The 23959-nt window shown below is 42.6% G+C and overlaps 1 protein-coding gene across 3 annotated transcripts in view; it reads right to left on the bottom strand.

Annotated features, from left to right (window-relative positions):
- The window catches only part of LANCL2 (LanC like glutathione S-transferase 2), a 54321-nt gene that overhangs the window by 16175 nt on the left and 14187 nt on the right, over nt 1-23959 (bottom strand). Inside the window, exons 3-7 of one of the 3 annotated variants that reach the window (XM_090142185.1) lie at nt 21370-21541; nt 9887-10004; nt 4831-5038; nt 1792-1939; nt 770-916 (exon numbers count right to left, since the gene is read on the bottom strand). In XM_090142185.1, the coding sequence (XP_089998311.1) occupies nt 770-916; nt 1792-1939; nt 4831-5038; nt 9887-10004; nt 21370-21541 (793 nt within the window). Of the gene's footprint in view, nt 1-769; nt 917-1791; nt 1940-4830; nt 5039-9886; nt 10005-19938; nt 20314-20496; nt 20848-21369; nt 21542-23959 lie in introns of those variants that run through there. The other 2 variants (XM_031599375.2, XM_090142186.1) reach the window with 2 other exon arrangements.

Here is a 23959-nt window from a genome sequence, read left to right as displayed (position 1 = left end):
ACAAGTATACAAAAGAGAGGTATCTCAGTAAAACATGAAGAGAAGAGCAGGGGTCAGAAACACACTCAGAAACATCACATTTTTGGGGGGCAGAGAGAGAAGAGAGACAGAAAAGGAAGAAATAAATTAATAAAATCATACTGATTGTGTGATTAAGGACAATTTTCCAAATCTTCAATACAGTAGGAAAAAAATAAATCACAGAAATAAAAAAGGACATGAAGGACAGGAAGCAGTGATACACTCACTGAAAAATAGCAAAAATGGATGCTGAGCTAAATGAGTATTTAGCTTGCCTAACTGCAAGTATCAGAAAAAGTAAACATGAGGATGAGCACCTGACTCTTTCTTGAGGACAGGAAATTTCAGAATGTTGATGTTCTCAACTGCAACCCACACACATTCACAAATACATGGTGTACTCTGGGGCAAGGACATAAGTCTTGGCCATGCAAGCACACCACAATGGTGACATCCTGGAGTAAACTGCAGAAAAATGAGTGCCCCAGCCAGAGGTCTAACAGGAGCATTAGAGAAGCCGTGATGCTGAGAGGCAAGGCTTAATTCACTCCAATGCAAGGAAAGATAAGCCTCTGCTACTGGGGCCTTTGTTAGTGCTGTTCTTTGCTGCAGTGTCTGACTCCTAATTCTGAATCCCTGACCTACCACAACATTGCACTGTGCATGCATGAAACCTGAAATGGAGATCTTCTGATGCAAAACAAGACATCACTGATGTTTCATCCCAGTCCATGGAAGACACTCTTACCTGCATTAGCATGTAATAGATCCCAGCCACACCGTGGGCCGCTCCAACATATTGCTTCCTGTGCCACTGATATAACAGAGGACAACGCTCTGTCTTACGTTCCTCCTTCGAGAAGTTCTTCCCTGACTCAATAATGGCATCTATTACCTAAGAAAGAAAACACATCCCTTCCATCTCATTTGCTTTGATTCAGAGTTTTGTCATGACTAAAATCACACTGAAAATAAGCCACAACAAACAGAATGACGATCATATTTCTTTGGACTTGAGTATTGAGGTAAAAAGGAAGTTTCTGCCTCATTGACAGAATAACTTAGATTTATAAGAGAAACTGAATCTTAAAAACTTCTCATCAGTTTTTTCTAGGCCTGCTTTCTCTGGTCTGATATCTGCAGAAGACAAGCAGTTCCCCACAGAATTCTCCTTCTTCACACTTCTTTCCAAAGGTTTTCCATAACGATTTCTCACCCTCAAGTGCTCCAAGCCCAGTTTCACAGCAGATCCATTTCCATAGCTACCTTCAGACCTGCCACATTAGCATCCATTTCAATCCCAGCCAGGCAGCAGGGAAAGAGACTGAGTTTGTAGTTGTAGTCTCCTCTCCAGCCTCATGCTCCTAACCCCTTGAATTACATGCAGGAATGATTCCAGTTCAATTGCACAAGTACTGTGTGCAGTGGAACTGCCAGGTCACAGCCTGAACCAATGTTTAAGCATCAGGTGAGAAGGCATGGCTAACCCAGGGCGCTCAGGTTCAAGCAAAGCATCTGAGTGACCTAAAGGGGTGGAGCCTGGATCCACTCCTCCTCACCCTCATTTAAGGGTTAACAGCTGAAGAAGTAGCATCTCTCTAGATAAAGACCATGCTTCTCTTGAGCAGTCACAGGTTGTTGGGAGGGGTGAGTCAGTTTTCCTTCTTTATTACCCGTTACTGCTCTGTAGTACCTGTAGCCCACTTGAAATAATTGTCATCACCTTCTTTTGCCATACACTGTGGCACTGGGGAGAAAAAAAAGTCCTACCTCTTTGATAATGGACTGTGGGACAGTGTCTGAAGCAATTTCTGTATTCAGGTAGAGCAAGGCATACAGGTAACCAGCTCTGCCATAAAGCAGCTCATCTGGAAGTTCAGCATCCGTGCTTACGACTGTCCTTTGCAGCTGCAACAGCCTGCATCAGACAAGAACAGTAGGGTGAGATAAAGCATCTTCTCTAGCCAATATACTGGACTATACATTGCATAAACCATCAAATCAGAAACAGTTAGAGTACTTAAGTTCCATAATCTCCTTTCATCATCTCCTCAGCTGGCTGCCAGCTCTACACACAAGAGTAATACATATGTGCTGTCCCTGACAGATAGGCAACTTGGAGCCAGTGAGTATTATGAAATAAGTGGCTTCCATGCAGAGAGAAACACATATACAGGTAATGGGCTGGAAAGCTACTCCAATCTAGAGCTAATGCTGATTCCAAGAGAGACCAGGAACACCAACCTGGAGATGCTATCTGACAACTAATTTGCACTGAAGCAAAAAGATTCACAGATGCCAGTTACGTCACTTCTGATCTCAGAGATCAGTCAAAAGAAATGTCACTTAAATTATAAAAGTAGCTGTAAATTAATGGGAAGAATGATGAAAACCTCCTGGAACCTCTAGTAATTTCATCTGAGCAAGGACTCTTAATTTTAGATGTTTCAGAGGGGAGAAAAAAAACACTCTGCACTCCCCTTCCCTAAATAAGCATTTTTTCAAATGATTAATAACACAGTTTAGAAAGAGTGTTGCTATTACTCTTGCCTATAGTAGGGGAAAAACACCTTGGGCTGGCTACTGCAACTCTCACATGCTCCACTGAGCATTCCTGCTATTACTCTACCAGTCTGCTTTCAAATTGAGAAATAGAGAAATTGTTATCCTTCCCATTCCTTCTCTCTCTGTTCCTATTTTTCACTGATTAAAACGAGCTATTAGATGAAACCATGGAGATAATCACATTTTAAATTTGGGGAGGGGGAAAAATAATCTGGATTAAGAGGAAAATCTATTCCCAGATATCCTTAAAAGCAATTACTTGGCAGAAATGTTAGCACTAACATCATGCTGGAACAAAAACACAGACCTCAATGGCTTGTTCACACTGTCACTGCTTAATATCTGTGCAAAGCTACTCACAAAGAAGAGCTTTATGTTATCACTCCTTTCTTGGAACTACTCTTTGGACTTGCAATTAAATTACTTTTTTTTAAATGCCCACTGTTAGGTTTTATTATTCAATTCATACTATAACTAAACAGTTTCAAGGTAAAAAGTTATGAGCGCAATCATATATATACTTTGACATCTACAATGTAACTCTCACTGCTGATGTCCTGAATATTTGTAGGTCACTCCAAAAGTAACGCCTCCTATTGATTCCCATGGTAACAACAACACATACCAAGAGCACACTAACACTGATAGAGCAAGTTCTTAACTACAAAACACTATTTTTCAACACTGTCACCACCACTAGCTATGCATTTTTGCCAGTGATGAACAAGAGCCTGCATGCCATGCTTGTAAAGATCCTCACCAGAAGACCCACTGTTTCACAACTGTTTTGATGGCACTGTTTCTAGGAAAACACTACCCTCATCGTTCATCCTTCATTGGCCCAAACAAACAGAAGTCAGAAGGTGCCACATTCAGACTATGCAGTGGGTGGGTTGGACACTCCAGTCAAGACTGGCAACATACTCCATTATCTTCAAGTTGGTATGGGGGCTGGTATTATAATGCTGCAAGAGCAGTCTTCTTCTCTGGCCTGACTCCAGAAGTCCAGCCTTTAGCTTAGTCAGCATTACAATGTAGCAACCAAGAGTTGACAGTCTGTCCAGGCTCCAGGGAATCCAAAAGGATCACCCCTGTTCTATCCCAAAAGACCACACGCATCACTTTAGCCACTAAGGACTGCATCTTGAACTTTTTATTCAACAGGGAATTCATATGTCATCACCCCACAGAGTGCCACTTTGATTCCAGCTTGTAATGGTGATACTATGTCTTGTCACCAGTCATGATGCAATTCAAGTAACTGCCACTTTCAAGCTAGTATTGGTTCAGTGGATCACGACAAACTTGCACATGGTTTTCTTTCTGTTCCTGTGTGTGCATCTGTCACATGGCAACAAAATGTAATGGAATACCAGCAGGAAGGTTCATCTTCTATTGCCATACCACCAACATCTGCCTCTTATGTTGTGGGCCAACATAATAAAATAGAAGCTATCGCTTTCAGACCATCCCTGGCATTTGTAAACAAAACAAACAAACAAAGGGGGTTATGAGGGGGGGAGGGGAAGGAAGAAAAGGAGCAAATAATCAAACTAACCTCCTTCTCAGTCCTCTGGAAAGGAGCTCCCAAGCACAAGTAAGATTAAAAGATTTTTTGCTGATCTCATTTTGCTCTACTCATACTTCATGCCTTACAGCAACACTGCCTTCCTAGCTGCATCTAAAATGACATGCCCAAGCTAACTGTCAGCTTTAAAAGCAAGGAAGAAAGCTTTCATTCACTTCAAAACTTAAATATTCATTCAGGAACAGTAACTGATATTATTCAAATTAGGATTCTAGATTAGAAAAAGACGGATTATATACTCAAACATAAACCAGAGATGATGACATGAAGCTAGTATGCAAATTCTGACTGGGCAAGGCATGCTGCAAAACTGCTAACAGGTGCTTTACAGAAAGCATCACATACTGCACAAGCACTACATTCTGCCAATGAAAGGTGTGTAACTTCTATTACTATAACAAAAATGAAGATGCGCATGCACTACAGATATGTCCAGGACATCCTGTTCTTAGAGCAACTTAGAAGACTCAGTGACCCACTAAATACAAGTGTAAGCCGGATTTAATAATGCTAAAAGTCTATCCTGTATTCTACTGAAAATACATTAGTACAGGAAGTACCTCCATGTTTTAATCTCGTCCTCCACGACTGAAATTGCTAATTTTACTGAATTCTACAAAAGAAAGCCATGGCTTTTCCCACTATTGACCACTTACCTAGCAACACATTCCTTAGATTCACTTTCATTTTTCAGCATATGATAAACCACTGCACCCACTGCGAGTGGCCCAGCATCACCACAGAGAAAAGTAACTCGTCTGCCATTCAGATTGCGAAGGATTCTCTTCACATAATCGAGAGATCGCTGCAAATGGCTTTGGTTTTTTGTGACACGGTACAGTTGGAGATACAAGAGGGCAATGCCTGAAAAAAAACACACGAAAAAGAGATTTATTAATTTTTCCTTCTTAATACATCACATTACCATCTTTAGAGCCATTGAACCAGTAAATTGAACATGAAGAGATATTTGGTCAATTAAAACATTTCAGCTAAAGGTCCTAGCTTTGCAAAAGGAACAAATCAATCTGTCTTTATTACATTTCTATTTGGATCATGACAAACATCCAAATTTATCACAGACTGAAGCACAACAGTACATCCACTATTAGCACAGAATTAAGAAAATTCATGACCAGGTACTAAAGCTTGGAGAAGAAATCACTTAAGACTCAAAATCTTAGGGTAACAAGTATACCTACAACCAAGCAAACTCACTTTACAATACTCATCTGTTATAGACAAAAAATGACCTAGTTCCCATTTGACTTTTAAAAGGATATTTTAAGCAGTTCTTAAATTCGACTTGTCAAGTTGTTTATAACCCCTGAACAAATTTCACAATGACATTATGACACCTTAAGATTTAAGCTAGCTTGTAAAAGCCAGAAAGCAAACAAGTCCTAGGAGAATGCTGGATGGTTAAATCAAGCTTCACTCCATTACAATGATTATATAGTTTCATTTAAAACAAAACAAAACCCAACCTTAAATCTATATCATTGCAGCTTTTAACGAAGTGAAACAACTCTAAGTGGATGTTTCTTGGCCAACTAGAAGCGTACATGTATAGAAGCAAAAAATGTACCTTCTGACCATGTGGTATAAACCACTCAAACTCCTCTTTTTTTGAGCAGGGATGAGATTCTTCTGTGCCATGAATAAAGTGGAGAACAAACTAGACACGCTCAGTTCAACAGAGAGTGTTTTTGACATGTACAAGAATGGTACTATAAGAGCAGTGGTACATGCTCAGATGTTCTCTAGGACAGCCTTGAAAAGGCATTTACAGATGGCTCCAAGAAGGCTTGGAGAAGAGCTTGGTTAGGCCAACTCAGTGGCACAGGAGATTGTGGCCTATTTGCTGTCTCCTTCATCAAAGCAATGGCAGGAAAACACTGCCTCTGGGGCTGCTGGCCTGACTGGTATTTCTGCAACTCTTTCACAGATCGCACCAAATATGCAGATCAAGGCTGTAATTGGGAACTAGCCATGAGGTCCAGCTTATCCAACCCTTTCTTGTGCAAAATGCTCCAAGACATTTGCCATGTACAAACAGTATCTGTATTAGTATATAAGCACAATGGACTCTACCACGGGTTTTAATATTGTTATGTGACAACAATAAGCATTTCAAGATTCTGAAGATGCTTCCAAAGTACAAGCCAATATTCAGGACTGCTCACCTCCACTAAGATTTGTCAAGACTTGGCACATAACAAGCAGGGCAGTTCTTTTCAGATTTGGCTTTTACCTTCTGATTTTCACATTCTATCAAAATGTTGCAAGAAGCAAGACTGCGGAGAAAGTATTTTCATGAAGTTTTTCAAAATCCAGACCATTTTAGTATTTTTATTGAGGCAATTCCACAGAAACCCTGAAAGAATTTTATAGCTCGAAGTAGATGTAATGAGAAATCTGTCTATAGGACAGGAAGAAAAAAAATTCTCATTAGAGTGCATTACTTGTTCAGCTAACGATGGTTGTGTTAGTTTTAGCTTATGAGTCACTTTCAACATGCTTAGTAATGTCTGCTGTCAGTCATGGTGTTAGAATCACAGAATTGCTGGGGTTTGAAGGTATCTCTCATCCAACACCCCTGGCTAAAGCAGGCTCCCTACAGTAGGTTGCACAGGAAAGTATTCAGGCAGGTGTCTCAACCCTTCTTTGTTTTTGGCTCAAAGTTTGCTTTCTGAAGCATTTCTTATGATAAGACTGACTTATCTAGGAGATGAGAGGTGGGTGTCGCTGTGTGGCAGTCAGCATCACTGTGTGGACAATTTTACATTTAAAAGCATTTCTTTGGAGCTGTTTGCCTTCAGAAGAGAGTGCTCAGGACTGTTTACTGGTGGAAGATCTGTGACCAAATAACTCCAGCTTGCTATGAGAGACTGGGGGATAATACCATTGTATGCTGTGAAGGCATGATACAAGTGGGCACCTCCCTGCTCCCTCTTATTTGCTGGCAAGGCCCAGAAGATGGGAACAAAAGGAGTTCCTGCTGAGATCCAAAAGCCAGAAGCTGTCACTCCAAAAGGAGCTGACTCAACCACTTTGGGCTTACTTATAAGCTTGTACAGCAATTGGAAAGTTTCTCCCTCATCTCCACCATCACCATCATCGGCGTCAACTGAACAACACCCCCCAATGATCCACCACTACTGAAGATCAATGACCGACCTACGAGCAATGCTGGATTCGTGGTGGTGACCATCTCCCTCCTGCTTCCTACAAAGACTCCTTGCTTTTATTTCTTATCTTTTCTATCGCTCATCTTCCCTTCCCCGCCTCCCTAAACGATTAGTATTTGTAATAAACTGGTTGGGCTAACATTTGATCCACTGTGTCTTAATCTTACCGTCAGATATATATACATTACAAGAACCTCCTCTTCCTCCCATAAATTGGAGTGAGACAGCAGTTTTTGAATATCTCCAGAAAAGGAAACTCCACAACTTCTCTGGGCAGTTCTAATGCTCTGTTGTCCTCATAGTAAAAAAAATTTTTCCTCATGTTCAGATGGAACTTCCTGTGTCCCAGTTTGTGCCTATTGCTCTTTCTCCTGCTGCTAGGCACCACGGGAAAGAGTCTGTCTCCATCGACTTGATTCCCCCCATTAGATATTTATAAGCATTTGTAAGATCTGTCCTCAGTCTTCTCTCCTCCAGGCTGAACAAGCCTCAGATCTCTCAGACTTTCCTCAAAAGAGATATGTTCCAAGCCCCACCTTTGTGGCCCTCTGCTGGTGACCCTTCAGTAGTTCCATGTCTTGCTTAAACTGAGGAGCCCAGACCTGGACTAAGTATCCCAGATGAGGCCTCACCAAGGCAGAGTAGAAGGGGATGATAACCTCCCTCAAACTGCTGGCCATACTCTTTTTCATAAACCCATGGGCCTTCTTGGCTACTTGACATCTCCTGCACTCACTCACCAGCCAGTCTTAGACCTTGAAACATATCTATCGTTTACACATGAATTGTCTAAAACATCCCCACTCATCCACCCACAGTACCATCTGTGCTGAAATATCAAGAAGAAAGTGAAGAAATTTTGTATTTCCACTGCCAAAATTAAGACTAAGCACAGGCAAAGCCTGGAGAGCTTTTCCAGGCTGCTTCCCCCTCCCTGACAAACGGACAAAGATAACAGATCTCCTCATGGCACATATCAAACATGCTATGCTAAAATAAGAAGAATGTCTAAAGCATAAGATAGAGCAGGAATACAATTTGCCATTGTAATAGCAAAGCAGCACTTTAGAGGCTAAGATGCAAAAGAGTATTGGCAGCTTGAAGAGCAGTGGCTGTGTCAGGCTTGACATCTGCAGGCACTGCCTAAAGGATCAATAGGGTTCATTCACATTTTGACAGCATTAGTACTGCAAAGTAAAAGAACAGTGATGTTTAGGGATAAACAGCACTTGCACACACATATTTCTCTTCATATAATTCACAGTTTTGCAGCCTTACCTCCATTCCACTCCTTCCCACGTTCTCATTTTAACATTTTTGTACAGACAAAACAGCAGAGCCAAACTACCCTCCAGTTTTTATCAAGTGCAGCCTCAGCAAGTTTGCAGATGACACCAAGCTGAGCGGTGCAGCCGATGCACTGGAGGGAAGGGAAGCCATCCAGAGGGACCTGGACAGGCTGGAGAAGTGGGCCCATGTGAACCTATTGTAGTTCAGTAAGGCCAAGTGCAGGGTGCTGCAGTTGGGCTGGGCCAATCCCAAGTATTTATACAAACTGGGGGAAGAACTCCTTGAGAGCAGCCCTGCGGATAAGGACTTGGGGGTCCTGGTGGACGAGAAGCTGGACATGAGCCAGCAGTGTGCGCTTGCAGCCCGGAAGGCCAACTGTGTGCTGGGCTGCATGAAAAAAGGGGTGGCCAGCAGGGAGAGGGAGGTGATTGTCCCCCTCTACTTGGCTCTTGTGAGGCCTTCCAATATTTGAAGGGAGCATATAAACAGGAGGGGGAATGGCTGTTTGTGAGGGTGGATAGTGACAGGTCAAGGAGGAATGGTTTTAAACTGAGACAGGGGAGGTTTAGGTTGGATATTAGGAGGAAGTTTTTTTACACAGAGGGTGGTGAGGCACTGGAACAGGTTGCCCAAGTAGGTTATGGATGCCCCATCCTGGAGGCATTCAAGGCCAGGCTGGATGTGGCTCTGGGCAGCCTGGCCTGGTGGTTGGCAACCCTGCACATAGCAGAGGGTTGAAACTAGATGATCATCATGGTCCTTTTTAACCCAGGCCATTCTATGATTTTATTCTACCCATACCATACATACTAAGGCTTCTGCGCAGAGAGCATAATCTCCTCAATGATCAGAAGATGCTATTACCATTATGCCAGTTAACTACCTCTAAGTCAGTTGAGCAAAAAAAGTGAAAATGGCTAATTTTAATAAAACCTTAAAAAAATGACAGGTAATTCAAAAGAAGAAGTAGCCTTAAAAAATCCATTTTGCAAAATAAATATCTCAATACACAAAAGCCTATTAACTCTCTATACTGAGATTGTTGGTCCACTGAAGCCAATGGAAGTGACTGCAGATAACAGTGACCAAGGTTACATAGTTAAAAGAAAGCAACTCATACTGTATCAGAGTTCTGCTACTGCTTCTACCAGAATATCTAAAGGTCCTTTTGTGAAAAGACTCACTCACACCATTCAACAAACATTCTTCATTCACTGTCTAGATCTCTCACCAGTCCAGCCAGTATAGGCAGAGCAGTCGTGGGGATCTGCTGTCTTCAGCCCTTCCTCCATTTGCTGCAGAAGGTCCTTGATTTTTGTCTGGATCCGTTTTGTGAACTGAGCACTGACCTGTAAGCAGGAGAAAGGAGAAAAGGAGTGAGCCAAAAAGGAAAGAATCCAAGAAGCCAGGTGTTCCACTTTTTTGTTTGGAAAAACAAACAAACAAAAAACCCAACCACCAAACAAAAAAAATACTACAGAATAAATACTATATACAGCAGTGTCAAAGAAATAGCTAAAGGAAAATAAATGTTCATATTTGAGACAACCAAGTCAAAATCAAAACCATCATCTTAAATTATATGCTTAATCACATCATTCATAATTTATTCATGTTATTTTTAAATCGAACTGATTGTTCAGTCTGTGATCAGCATACAAAAGGGAAGTCATCTAGCCATAAAATGCCCTTCCTCTTACTTTCTGCTCTCCTCTCACCAAATACCATTAGGATTGACACACTCTATCATGAGAGGAGGTTCTTAAATGCAGCAAACTGTAAAAGAATAACTACTTGGAAAAATAAGCTGGGCACAAAGAAGATATATAAAAGCAGCTTGGCAGCTTTAGCTCATACCTTTACCCTTTGGCACAAAGTTGAAGAAACAAATCCTTGATTTTATCCATTGCTTGCTTTTACTTTCAAGCAAGGAAAGTTTACAGATAACTATATATGAAATGCTACATAGAACACCTTATCTTGCCACCTCTTGTTAAACATAATGCATGGGACAATGCATTATTGATTATTCCCTTAAGACTATGGAATATGGAAATAGTCAGTTAACTAATAATTGTTTCCCTATTAACTTCCATGGAAAAGTGTATTCATGAAGTCCCACCACAGGATAGGTTTACATTTGCAGTGAAAACACCAGGAAGAACACTAAAAAATGTTTTATTATACACAATATGACTTGCCAATTAACTTTTGCTATTAGTATATTTATTAAAGCTATTTAATATATTTAAGTAGAACCTGAAAAGAAGAAATAAAAAATTTCCTTGCTACTTGTGCTGTAAGAAAAGCTTTATCAGTATCAGATAGTTATATCACTCTGACAAGATAGTGATCTACGCTAATTTCACAGGACCAAAAAATATTTCCTGAATGTTAATTTTTCACCAACTATAGAAACATGCAAGCATGTGTCACTTGTCTTCCCTGTCTTAGTTATCCAGGCAGGAACAGTGAGAATAGAACCCCTCTAGGGACAAGAAAGCCAGCAGAGCTTTCTCATCCCCCAAACCCCCAAAGTGGTCATCAGCATCCAGAAAAAGAGCATTATGCAGTTTTGCTACTTGTCAGCTCACAGACAGAATTAGCCACTCCCTTCTGAATTGTGCTTGATACACTTGAATTGTGCTTCTACACTTGCTTCCCAGCATGCTACCTAGTGACAGCTAGATCAAGTCAGATTGGTGAAGGTTTGTTTGATCTACATCTACAATTTCTCACTATAGAAAGTGAAGTAGCTCATTTAGAAAGGCAAGCTCTTGTTCGATTACAATACATCCCCCAAAAGGAGAGGAGTTCAGTTAAAAGGCAAATCCCAAGGGGTGCTGTGCAACTGATCACTCAGAACATGCATTTTGTATTCTGTTCAGAGTAGAGCTTCAAGTAATGAATGCAAACACAGAATCACTGGAGTTTAAAAGATTAGAAGTCATTTAGTCCAACTCCCCTGCAATGAACAGAGACATCTGCAGCTAGATCAGCCTGCTCAGAGCCCAGTCGAGTCTGATCTTGAATGTCTCCAAGGATGGAGCATCCACCACCTCTCCAGGCAACCTGTTTCAGAACCTCACCAGCCTTACTGTAAAAAACAAAACAAAACAAAAAACAAACAAAAAAAACCCCACACCTTCTTCAAACTAAATCTCCCCTATCTTGGTTTGAAACTGCTTCCCCCCGTCCTATAACCCTATTAAAGAGTCTGTTCCCTTCCTTCTTATAGTTCCCCTTTAGATACTGACAGGTCTCCTATCGGGTTCCCCTGGAGCCTTCTCTCCAAGCTGAAAAGCCCCAGTTCTCTCAGCCTGTCCTCCTGCCATTCACTTGATAAAGAAATCAGAAAGATAGTAGGAATCACACAAGTGCTCTGACACACTCAGAAATGTCTAGGGTCAATAGTTCAAATCCATTTTACAATGATGAGACAGGGGAGGGAAATTGTGCCATTACACAGCATGTTGCACAAATATCACTCCAGCCTGTCCTAGGAAACAGCAAGAGGTCTCTTTAGCATTCTCCAGTAACTTGAGAGGTAGAACCAAATACAGTAAGCAGCTGGCATCTGCTTTTCAGCTTTGATATGGCATTAAACATCTTTCTGTTAGGAAACCATACCATGCATACAAAAAAACCACCTCCCAACCCTTTCAGCCAGCCCAGTGAAGCCAGAACAAAACACAGAGGCAGGGCTTGTCTCCTTCCAAAGCTAGCTGTTCCAAAGCTTAGGCATATGGTATAGCAGCATGAGCTGATGCATGCAGGCACAGTTCCGTTTATCTGACAAGAGTGAACAAGGGTTTTGCAAACTTCATTTACCTACTGCACATCACAAGTAGGCTGGTTACCTTCTTGTTGTGACAATACACCTGCTGTTACCAAAATGAGTTATTTATTAATCAAACACCAGATCAAATTACTTAAGAGACAGGAGGAAAGGATTAGGACATCAGGACAACTAGGTTCTCTATTGAAACACCAGTTCCACACAAGTAATTTAGCTCAGACTGGCATTTCCCTCTCTCCAGAATGTGAACTGTAACTCATTTATCTTGATTCAGTGCTAGGAAAAGCGAAAACGAAAGGATTTTTAAAAATTATGGTTATAATCATTTATCAACCTAAACAAAGCTAATCACAAGTTTATGTCAGTGTGGACAGGTAAAGGGCAGCAGTTTTTCCCAGATACCTACCCTCCACCACTTTCTTTCTTGCTGTTGCTTTAACAGCAGAGCACTGTTACTGTTCATTTGATAGTATTCCACTATAAGCTTATAAGAAATGCTTACATACAAGAGAATAAATTAATTATATAAAGAAATTAATATTGAAAGGTGGGTTTTTAAGGTTTATAAGCTTCCTTTAAGGAATCGTATGGAAGCATTAGTGTGCATAAGGCACACTAACTGGCGTTGAGCTCATTTCAGGAGAAGCACATTCATTTTGTGAGGATGATTCCAGCTGGCATTCTGCCTGTTCTGCCAGTGACTCACTATTCTCATTCTTGTCGGAAAAAACAAAAATCAGGATACCTGCTCTTTGCTAACCAGTATCACATTTACTCCTGGTTCACAACAGACACAGTGATAACACAGGCTGAAGAGTATTTTTCACAAGAAGAAATGTTTCACTCCAGGAATGCAACTGCTGAGTTACTCCCCCTGCTGCTGAAGGAAGAACATTATCAGCAATGACTGCTCAAGGTTTGTATCAGCAAAACACAAACGATGAGTCCTAGTCCCCAGTAATACCCACAAGAACCCAGAACTATACTGTCTAACAAGAAAGGCTCATTATCATGAAACAAAACTAGCACAGAAAAATACAGCTATGTTTGCTTTGCAAATTAACTGGTTTTTTTTTTTTTTAACTTATTTGAACCACAGTACCTTTCCTCCTGCACTGAGTCAGGATCCAGAATGCAAAGCTACATTCCAATAGAAAGTGTTCTGAAACCTGCAAAGAACTTAAGGAAAATAAGCATACCACCATTCAACTTTGGCATTAATGACATGGTGTCCAAATTATGCTGTCCTAAGTATTACTTCCTTTCTCTATTTGCTTTCTTTTTATTTTGCAAAATTCTTAAAAAGAACTTCAGTGATCTTTTTTTGTAAACCTGGCACTTTAGTTGCACAAATATATCTCAATGCAAATAATAACCTCCTAAAAAGTTATCACTTGCACTGACGTTACAGTAACACAGCAATTCTTAATGAATAACCTCTTCATTACAACCATATTCAGCTGTATAGCTGTGGCTTTACAACAAAGCAGCACCAATCACTGATGAAGGAACATGCAGTTGCAATATATGTGATTTATATTACGATTTCAGGAAGTGAAGTATGTAGCTTAGAAGCTTTAAAATAAGGTACGCATATTTGCATACCTTATGTTTCAAATGATTCACATAAGCATACCACACTGCTTATGTAAATCTGACAAAGCAACTGAGAGCCCATGGCACTCCTTTTGTGGACAGAAGTAATACTCTGATTTGAAAGCCACAGGATGAGTTATTCCATTTAGTTTTTTCAAAGATCTTTAGATACCAGAGTGCTTTCCAAAAACACCTCTCAGCATCTAATTGCATCACGATGCATCTAAGTAAAAAGTAAGTGTAGCCTGATGGCAAGACAACAGAGAACTGAGCTCAGCTTCTGAATAGCTGCCAACATCTCAGTGTTTCTTGTCACCATCTGTTCCCAAAACAACTGTCTTTCTGTTAATCCTTTTCTATCGTTATGAGTTCTTTTGGAGGACTGATGCTGTGCACAAAGCTAGGCTGAAAAAGGAAGCAAATGATTATGCAGAAGTAGCAAAGAGATGGCCTACATGTAGAATGCTACCCATCAAACAAGCAAAACTCCTCTTTTTCATCTCAGCTCAAATCAGATTAAGGAAGAGAGGCATAGAGGCATTTCAGAGAGAAGTGACTTCAATATTTGTGAAGAACAGGAGACCACAGTGCTGGGGTTTTTTTGTTTTTTTGGGGGAAGGGGGGATGGGGAGGGACAAAGTATTTCATGAAGAAGAAAATAAAGCTCAAGCTGGCACCACAGCAGGGATTCACTCAAAAATCAGCTCACAGAGAATCGCAGAATCACAGGGGTTGGAAGGGACCTCAAGACATCGAGTCCAACTCCCCCAATAAAGAAAGTACCCTACAATAGGTCACACAGGTAGTTGTCCAGATGGGTCTTGAATATCTCCATAGAAGGAGACTCCACACAAGTGCAAGACTCCAACTTGCTCTTGTTAAACCTCATCAGGTTCTTCCCCGTCCAACTCTCCAGCCTGTCCAGGTGCTGTTGAATGGACAGTGCTAGGTGGAGTGTCACCCACTCCTCCTAGCTTTGTATCATCAGCAAACTTGCTGAGGATGGACTCAATCCTTTCATCCAGGTCATCCGCTGATGACAACCCTCTGAGCTTTGCCAGTCAGGCAGCTGTCAATCCAACTCACCATCCACTCACCTATCCCACACTTCCTAGGTTTCATAATAAGAGACATGACAGACACTGGTAAGGGAGAGCAGGATTAAAAAATCAAAAAGGCAGCATTCCACTGAAACATGAAACCCTGGCATTTGTGAAGTCATTGGGTACTCTGCCAGTGACACTGAGGCAGCCAGGTCTCACACTCCATGTGCTGCAGTGGGATGAGATCTTGTGCTCACCTCCACAGAGCTCCTGCACCAGCACAGCAGAAACAATGGCGGTAGGAGCCCAAGAGCAGAATCCAAAGGGTTGAGCTGGGAAGTGACCCATTTTTTTGCAAATAAAAACAAGATTTACTTTGTTTCTACCTAAATCAAAACACCTTTACATCTCCAACAGTAAATTTTTTCACCTCTGAAAATATCAGATGATTTCTCATAACTGAGCCCATTAAACAGTTAAACATAGGTCTCTGCTTCTGCTCAATTACATTCTTCCATTTCTGCAAAACCAAATTATTTGAAACACTGCTGTCTTAGAACACATTGCCCTATTTTTCAGTGCCATCTCTAGTTTCACACAAGTGATAGTGAGAAAAAAAAGAGGGTGGTGGGCTAGGAGGAGGAAGAGAGAATCACTAGCTATAGGCAAACTATTACAAATGCCAACTTTGGAATAAACCTTAAATGCACCTAACACCCTACCTCAGAGAAGAGGGTGAAAACCAACAGTCCATTCATGTTACACAACAAATTATTTAGAGCAAGACAGAAATGAGACTATCTAATGCATTTGTATGTAAAATAAGCTATGTGTCTCACTGGTGACTGACTGGGGAAAAAAAGAATAAGATTTTAGATCATCATAAAAAAGCTTCTGTTTACTGATAGCAAAAATAAATATGATTTAACATGATTGACAGATGCTGAAGAACACTATCCCATGTTCTGGAAAATGGAGGATGATAAAGCAAAGGAGTGCTACTAACACCACTGATACTCCAGGAAACCTAACGCCAGCGTGCTACTTCTTGATAGGCAAGGAGATTTAAAAAAAAAAAAACACTACTGTGAGTGGGATTTAAATTTACTCACTACACAGAAATCTCCACCTTAGCTAGAACATTTTCAGGTGCTCCACGAGCTGTAAAAAAAGCTAAAAATTTCTCCCAGTACTCTCTAAATTATTTTGGTGCACAGAGAACAGGAACTTCCACATAGTGAACTTGACTGTACATGAATATCCTGTAGTCAGACTCAATTACTGTATATATTACAATTTCATTTATTTTCACCAAAAAACACTAGTAGCTACTATTGCACTTGCTCATGTGACTAGTCAGAGAATATTGGCAAGCAGGTCTGCAAGATGAAACTAGAAACTGGCAAAGACAGGATGGATGTAAGAAAATCTGATCAGAACTTTGGTTTTAGTCTAAGAAAGTGAATTTATTCAGAAGCGACTGGCTAAAGACAAACAGGTTTTAAAAGCCAATTAAAGTATGAAAGCCTGTCCTGAATAATAGGAAAGATCTTCAAAAAGCATCAGAGAAGTGCTAAATGGTATTTGATGCCAATATGCAGTGTGAAAAAGAAGCAGTAGCTTCTCTTCTCAAACTGTTGACACTGTCCTGAGTTAGTAATGCACAATAAGGTGCAATAAAAATGATTCTAAGCCTGAATTTTGACCAAGACTCACAAGAATTAAAATAAACTTCCCTTCAACAAGAAAATGACTTGACATATTCAGAAGCTTATTAGAGTATTACAGTATCACACTCCTGGCAGGGAGTGCCAGAGAATGACCAAAAAAGTGCCAGTCTGAAAGAAATGCAGATGCCACAACTTGGGCAAATCCCACAACTCAGACAGAAAGGTGGGGAAAAAAACATTTTTTAGCACTAGAGGTTCAATTTGGCCTTCACTATACAAGTGGTGCAATTACTGCAAGTGGTTGCAGAGCCAGTCCCATAACAAGTGGACCTTGCTGCTCCCAGCACAACAAACGAAACTCCCATTGAGACAACTCAACCAATGCAGGAAGAACTGCAAGGAGGGGGAACAAGAGTGAGGCAGTGGCAAAGAACTTCAGGCCTTATTCCCCCTGCTTATTGCACAAGAGGAAGAAGACTGAAAAGCCATTCAATTCTCAGAATGGGATACTGAACTAACCACCCCAAAGATAAGTAAATATTCTTTATCCCTGTGAAGTGATAACTTCTCCCGGAAAGCACAGGGAGCTTTAAAACAGGATCCCTGCAAGTTCACCTCAAAGCCGAATTAAGTGCACTGTATCCATTTGTCAAAACACATCTGTAAGAAGGTTTTTTTTTATTAATGTCGTTAAACATTTTGACAAGTCACCAAAGAACAGCTTTTTAAGAAAGAAAAGGCCAAAAAGAAGTGTTTCTCTTTGAACTTCCTTGTGACCTATCATTAAATTTGATTCAATGACAACTGCCAAAGGCCACTCTTGTGACTCCACAACAAACAGAATTAATCTTCAACTGAGTAAAGAGATGTGATAGTGCCTAGATGTCAGGAGTGCTTTTTCCTTACTTACACCAAACCTGCACCAGGTTGCCAATGCACAGGGTTATTTCCCTGGTTGATCAGGTAGGAGCGTGCAGAAGAGGTGACTCCCGAATGATACTTGGCTCCTCCAAGGATGCAGCCGCAGAGCCAAGACGGCTCAGAATAACCTCAAGCTGACACTGGTAGCTCACTCAAGGACTCAGGACAGACCCATCCTCAAACAAGTTTTCGGCACCTCTTACCAGTCAGCCCTCTGCACCCTGCAGTCCTCAGCAAGCATGTAACAGCTCTCAAGCTCTCTGTTGCGACTGTTTTGGTAAACGGCTTCTGAGCCAGGACTACTGGCCATGCCTGCACACATCTTTCCGTTCTTCACCCCCAAACTAGTGTTAATGGGCAACAAAAGGCCAACAAGTCCTGGCACTGACTGCAGCTAAAGGCTGCTTCTGCTCTAGATCAAGTGGAAAGAGAAAGCAAAGCACTGTACTGCTCAAGACAGTTATGTTTTGGTTCCCAACTGCAGGGGCCCATACACTACTACAGTCACCATTAGGAACAGGAGAGCTTATAGCAGAACTCTCTATGATGCAAAGGAAAATACCAAAATGTCTGCTTTTCAAATATTAATATTTTCCCCAAAAAAGCAACTAAAACAAATTAAAAATTAAATTAAACTAAACAGATAAACTGTTTTTCCCCCATGAACTACAAAGTATGCTTTGCTTTCAGTTTATAGCTATCTTCTTATTTCTTTGCCCCTAGCTATTTACATTTCCAGTTTGAAAGCATTTGGACCACCCTGAGATGACATCTATAGGTACATTTCCAGGGAAAAGTATCACTGTGGAATTCACATGGAAATGAAAAAGGCTGTGGAATATATATGTATTTAATCATTTTTTAGTGCTACAGTTTTTAAAAAAGCAAACTAGGAGGCCAAAATCCTGCTTGTTCCTCTCTTCCTCCTACATACCCTATGCATATAAGCACACACTTTCACATCCAGCACTTTGCCCCAATTGTCTCACATTCTAGACAATGACTTGAAGAGCTTCTTGTTCCTTTATCAACTACATAGCAAATATGGCAGCTTATGAAATCAAAAGGGGGATTAATAATGCAGTGCCTTCCGTGACAATGGTAGTACCCCATACAGTTCTCACTGTCATTATGTGAGTCACTCAATTCTCACCATTGCATACATCAGCAGATGGCAGGAAAAAAAAAAAAAGAGACACAATGCACATAGAGCTTCTGAAGGCTAATTTCATTTTTAGGAAATCTGTGCTAGTGCACAAAACAGTTTACAGAACAGTAAGTCTCTCCAACCTGTGTAAAGTCCTTTCACCCTCACAGAGGCCTTAGATGTTTCTCTGACAGGACTAGAGTCTGTTCAATGCAGCAAACAAACAAAAACAAACACACACACAAAATCAAAGCAAATCAAAATGACTACCCTAAAATACTCATCAGGAAGTCTCAAAAAAGGCAGTATGGTATAAGGACTGATAACAGGCAAATGTTGCCAACAGTATAAATACACACAAACATACTCCAAGCCATGACCTAACCCAGAAATACAAAGAATCATTACTCAGAAATTGCAGATGCAGGAACAAAAAGAAAATGCAGACACAGATCTACCCACTCCAGCAAAACACAGAGCTGAAAAAACTCCTCATAGGCCTGCTGAAAGTTGCTGTAACTACACAGCTTCAATGCAACACCAAAGATGACTTGTTTTTTTTCCCAGAGGAGTTCCATGCTTTTGAACACTGCAAAGTCCCCTCTCTGTCTTCATACTCCAACTCCACATGTGGATAGGTTTTTTTATATTCTAAGCCAGACACAAAAGAAATCCCTGTTCTTTCCAGGAAAAAAAAGAAAAAAAAGGAAAAAAGGAAAAAAAAAAAAAACATTTACAGGGTATAACACTGGGTATACTGACTGGGATTTCTGTAAAAACAAATAAGATTTTAACTCACAAAACTACGTTTGTTTTTTAAACGTTTTCAAGCACCATAATCTGCTTTCGACAGCTGCAATGAGCTGTAACAGTAAGAAACCAAACCCCAAGAGTGATCCTTTCTGTGCACCCACACAACTTCATTCACTCCACTCCCAACAACTAGCAAAAGCTCTAACTCACCCTGACCAAGAGCTAGCATGTGCCCTGCTCAGTTTTATCATGCTCACGAGCACTGCACTGGGTGAACCAAGCACACAGGCGAGTGAGAAAAGTTACTTCTGCACCCCACACATTTGTACTTCCAGCAGAGTCACCATGCAGTACCTTCGATGGAAAGACGACATTCCTTCCCCAGCTTACGCCAACTCGCGTGCAAACGGCCGAAGCACTTTTTGTGCTGTGCGCCTGAGATGCGCGTGGAAGAGCAGCACGCCAGCAGCACGCGGTGCCAAGAAGATAAGCGGAGCAGAACTGTAGGCCTCCTGCAGGCCACCCAAAATAAAGCGCCTTCGGGAACGTAACCACATGCCTTAAGAGTCACCACTGAAAGGAACGGCCCAGCGACACCCGAAGCGCGAGCACCGCCGCCGCCCACCTGTGGGCAGCCCCACCTTGCCCAGGACAGGGCGGCTGCGGCGCTGCGGGCCTCTCCGGCAGCTCCTCTCCCCTCCGCACGCTTCCCGAGCCAAGCTCGGACGGGCCGCAGGCGGTGCCGCAGGAGAGCGGCGCCCGCTTCGGGGCAGGCAGCCCCACGGCCGGGCACGGCGCCCCGTTTGGCAGCGAGGCGAGCGCGGCGCCCGGCCCGTCCCGCACGCAGGCCGCGGGCAGCCCGGCAGGCAGCGGGCCCGGAGGCGCGCGGGGCGGCTCCGTGCCGGCGCTCACCTTCCCGTCCGCGCCGAAGGGGAGCGGGTCTTCCGCCGCCGGCGGCAGCAGCGCCCGATCCCGCTGGGCCTCCGCCGCGCCGTGGGCTGCCGCGGCTCCCTGGGGCTGGTAGTCGGGGTAGGGGTTGGCGAAAGCCCGCTCCTCCATCTCCGCCTCGCCGCCCAGCTGCAGCTTCAGCCTCTTGGACATGCTCTCTCCCATCTCAGCCGGCCCCCGGCCCGCCTCCCCGCACGGCGAGCCGGCGGGGACACACTCCGCCTCGCGGAGCGGCGAATCGCGGCAGCGCCGGCGCCGCGGCCGGCACCGGCTCCCGGCTATGGCCGCCGCCCGGCAGGCGCGGGGTCGGACGGGCCGCGGCGGCCCCGAGGCGCTGGCAGGGGCGCGAGGAGCGGCCGCCGACGCATCGGGCCGCCTCAGGGCGGAAGAGCCGCCGCCCCCGAGCAGCAGCGACTCGACTTGGCGCGGCGAACGGGGGCCGCCTTTACCGCGGGCACCGCCTCGCCTCCCCGTCAGTCGGGGCGAGGGGGCGGCGAGCGCGGCGGCATCACAGCCGCAGGGGCAGAACGCGGCCGGGGTCGCGGCCGTGCCCCCCCGCGGGGAGAAGCGGCCCGCCAGCCCGCGGGGCTCCTCCGCGGAGCCCGCCCGAGCCCCTCATCCTCCTCCGCGGGGCGTCCGGCCCTTGGCTCGCGTCAGAGCAGCAGCAAGAGCGCGAGGGGTAAGGACAGCCCCAGGAACAGGCAGTACGCGAGGATCTCTTTCGCCCGACGCATCCGCGACCTCCGGCGGCCCGCGCTTATCCGGAGGCAGCAGAACCCCCTCGGCCGCCCCGGCTGGAGAGGGAAAGAGGCGGTGACGGCCCCAAAGCCCGCCCACCTGCCCTCGCAGTCCGCACTGAGCGGGGTGAGGCGGCGGCCGCCCCTTGCTGGCGGGAGAGGCGGCTGCAGGGGGAGGCGTGGGCAGGAAGATCCGACGTAGAAGCCTGTCCCAGCACCGGCTCACGGTTGTTGGTAGAGCTGGAAGTTGGTAACAGAGCACGTCCGTTATCCTGCGGCGTGGTATAAATATAAAGAAATACTTATTTTTAAAAATTGATCTGATGACTAAGCAAAAAATCTAAACAGCTTGTCACACCAGAGTTGAGTTCCAGAGCATGCTCTGGAAGTGAAAAAAACCGTCAACTCAAAAATTACACAACCATCTATGAAATAATGTGTTCTGTAATAACCTAAAAAAAATCACTATTTGTGTTTTTCTCTTTGAAGGAAGTCTTTTGTGCTGTGTTGCCGAGCCTGAAGTGTAAGCACAAAATCTTTTAAACAAATCTCATGTCTCCATGTAGACTTTTTGCTAGGAAAAGAGCATGTTTCTCTCTAAAATTGTCTCTTGCCCTCAGTTGGCAGACATGCAGTCCTGCAGCAAGCCGAACATCTTTCAGTTATGCAGGTGAAACTGCAATAAAAGTTTCACCAAGGTCTGACACCTGCATAACAGAAAACTAGACTAATCATTCTTTACACAGGAGGAATTCACAAACCTCTCTTTTTTACTTAATCTGTGCTTTCACTCCCTCTAATTCCCCGTGCATCCCACTGTGTCCAGTACCTTACTCCTGATGGGACTACTGCCAATTTTTAAAGTACTGAAATAAAGTATCTGTGACTTTTTGGGCCAGGACTGACCAACCATTATCCATGCATAAGCCATTTACGATGCGGTGGTTTCCCACATATTTTGCTGTTTCATCCCTAGTGTGCTTAGTAAATTATTTCAACTAACAAGGGGAGAAACGGCTGTATATCTCAGAGCCAGTCCTCCCAGGGCTGCTGCTCCTCTTGCTATGCCTCACGAGAGCTACATCATACTGCAACATCACGTGGCTTACATAATCTACAAGAGCAACCATCAGGAATCTCTGAATCATTAGCTGTGACACATTTAATGGTTCCTTCAACAACTCTGTTCATTCTTCTCACATTAGCTGTTAAGCTATCATTTGTTTATGTGTGTAGTGCTTCCAGACATGTGCAAGCAACAGCTCCATTTGTGTTTTGTTCAGCGGAAACCAGATGATGAGTATGTGACTGATAAAATACCTTGTAAATAGAGAAGAACCAGTGCATCAGCTTCATTAATCTCATTTTATTTCTCAGTGATGAGGTTCAGCTCATCTCTGGTATATGAATAAAAGAGGGCCAGGCTGGGCACTGCGTTCTTCAATTTATATGTGGAAAAACAAACCAAGGCCTCTTTTTATCTGCTCAACAAAACAGTGGTGATCGGGCAGTTTATACCTGCTGAAAATCCAGGATCATACCTTTACTTGCCATGAAAATTATAGTCTTTTATACTGACCTTTGCTTTCTCTTCAGTCTGCACTTTTGTCTATACTGCAGTCTCCATGTCTGTTTTGCAGAACCCCGTTTTCTGCTCTGACACTGCTACAGGCCTATAACAGCCTAAAGACTTCCTTATCATCTCTTCACCGTTACTGCTGCATTCCACTTAATTATATTTCCTAATTTCTTTTTTTTCTCCACCACTGTCTATCATATTCTGCAGTTAAATTACTTGAAGCGGTATAGGTCTAATAAACTCTGTTGGACTGCTTTTTGTAATGAATATGATGTTATGATATCAAATTTGCAGGATCAGGCTTTGTATGTTAATTGTAAAAGACTTCCAGACTTTGGATGAAATTCAGCCCTGTATTTCAATTCATCTTCAGGCAGAGTATAACTGTTCACAAGAACTAATGGTTTTGTGTGATATGCTATATCACACTTATTTCCCATAGCAACAATTTTTTGTGTCTGCTAACTGATCTCTATTATAGAATAACATTGCTGTTTAATATAGCAGAGATTTCTGTGTATCGGTTAAGACATTGTGCAACTCAAACACCAAATAAATACTTTAATAATAATTCCATATAGTTGTGGTTTTGTGCTTTTTTGTGTTGTTTTTCTATTTTTTCTGTTCTTTCCTCTTTTAGCAAAAACAAAATAAAAACAAACAAAAAAAAACCAGTGCCATCAAGTCTATTGCAATCCTGTTTTGATGAGTGCACACTAATAAATGATAAGCCAGAGCAGCAGTTTTTGCTTTTCAGGTTGTTTTTAAATCATGGATTTTGTCATAATCATACATTTAGGTTCCTTATCCCCTTAATCCTAGTGATCTTGATTTTTCACCTTGTGAGGAATACAATAATGAAATTATGCAAGGATGTCTGTAAATGTTCTCACTGGTCTTTACTGTCTATGATGAAAATTGAACCAGCTTACTGCTATTAGAATGTACCCTTAATAATCTTTGGCATATCATTGGATTTTCAAAGGAGATGATACTAACCCTGAGAAGGCTTGTAAGCCTAGCAAAAGAACATCCCAGTTAGTAAAAAAGCAACTTTCCAAAAGACAAGGAGAATAACAAACAGAGGTGAAATATGTATACTGTTAGGCTC

Source organism: Phasianus colchicus, chromosome 6 (assembly GCF_987193195.1).
Source record: "Phasianus colchicus chromosome 6, bPhaCol1.hap1.1, whole genome shotgun sequence".
NCBI classification, from domain to species: Eukaryota; Metazoa; Chordata; class Aves; order Galliformes; family Phasianidae; genus Phasianus; species Phasianus colchicus.
This window is presented reverse-complemented; position numbering and strand designations above follow the sequence as displayed.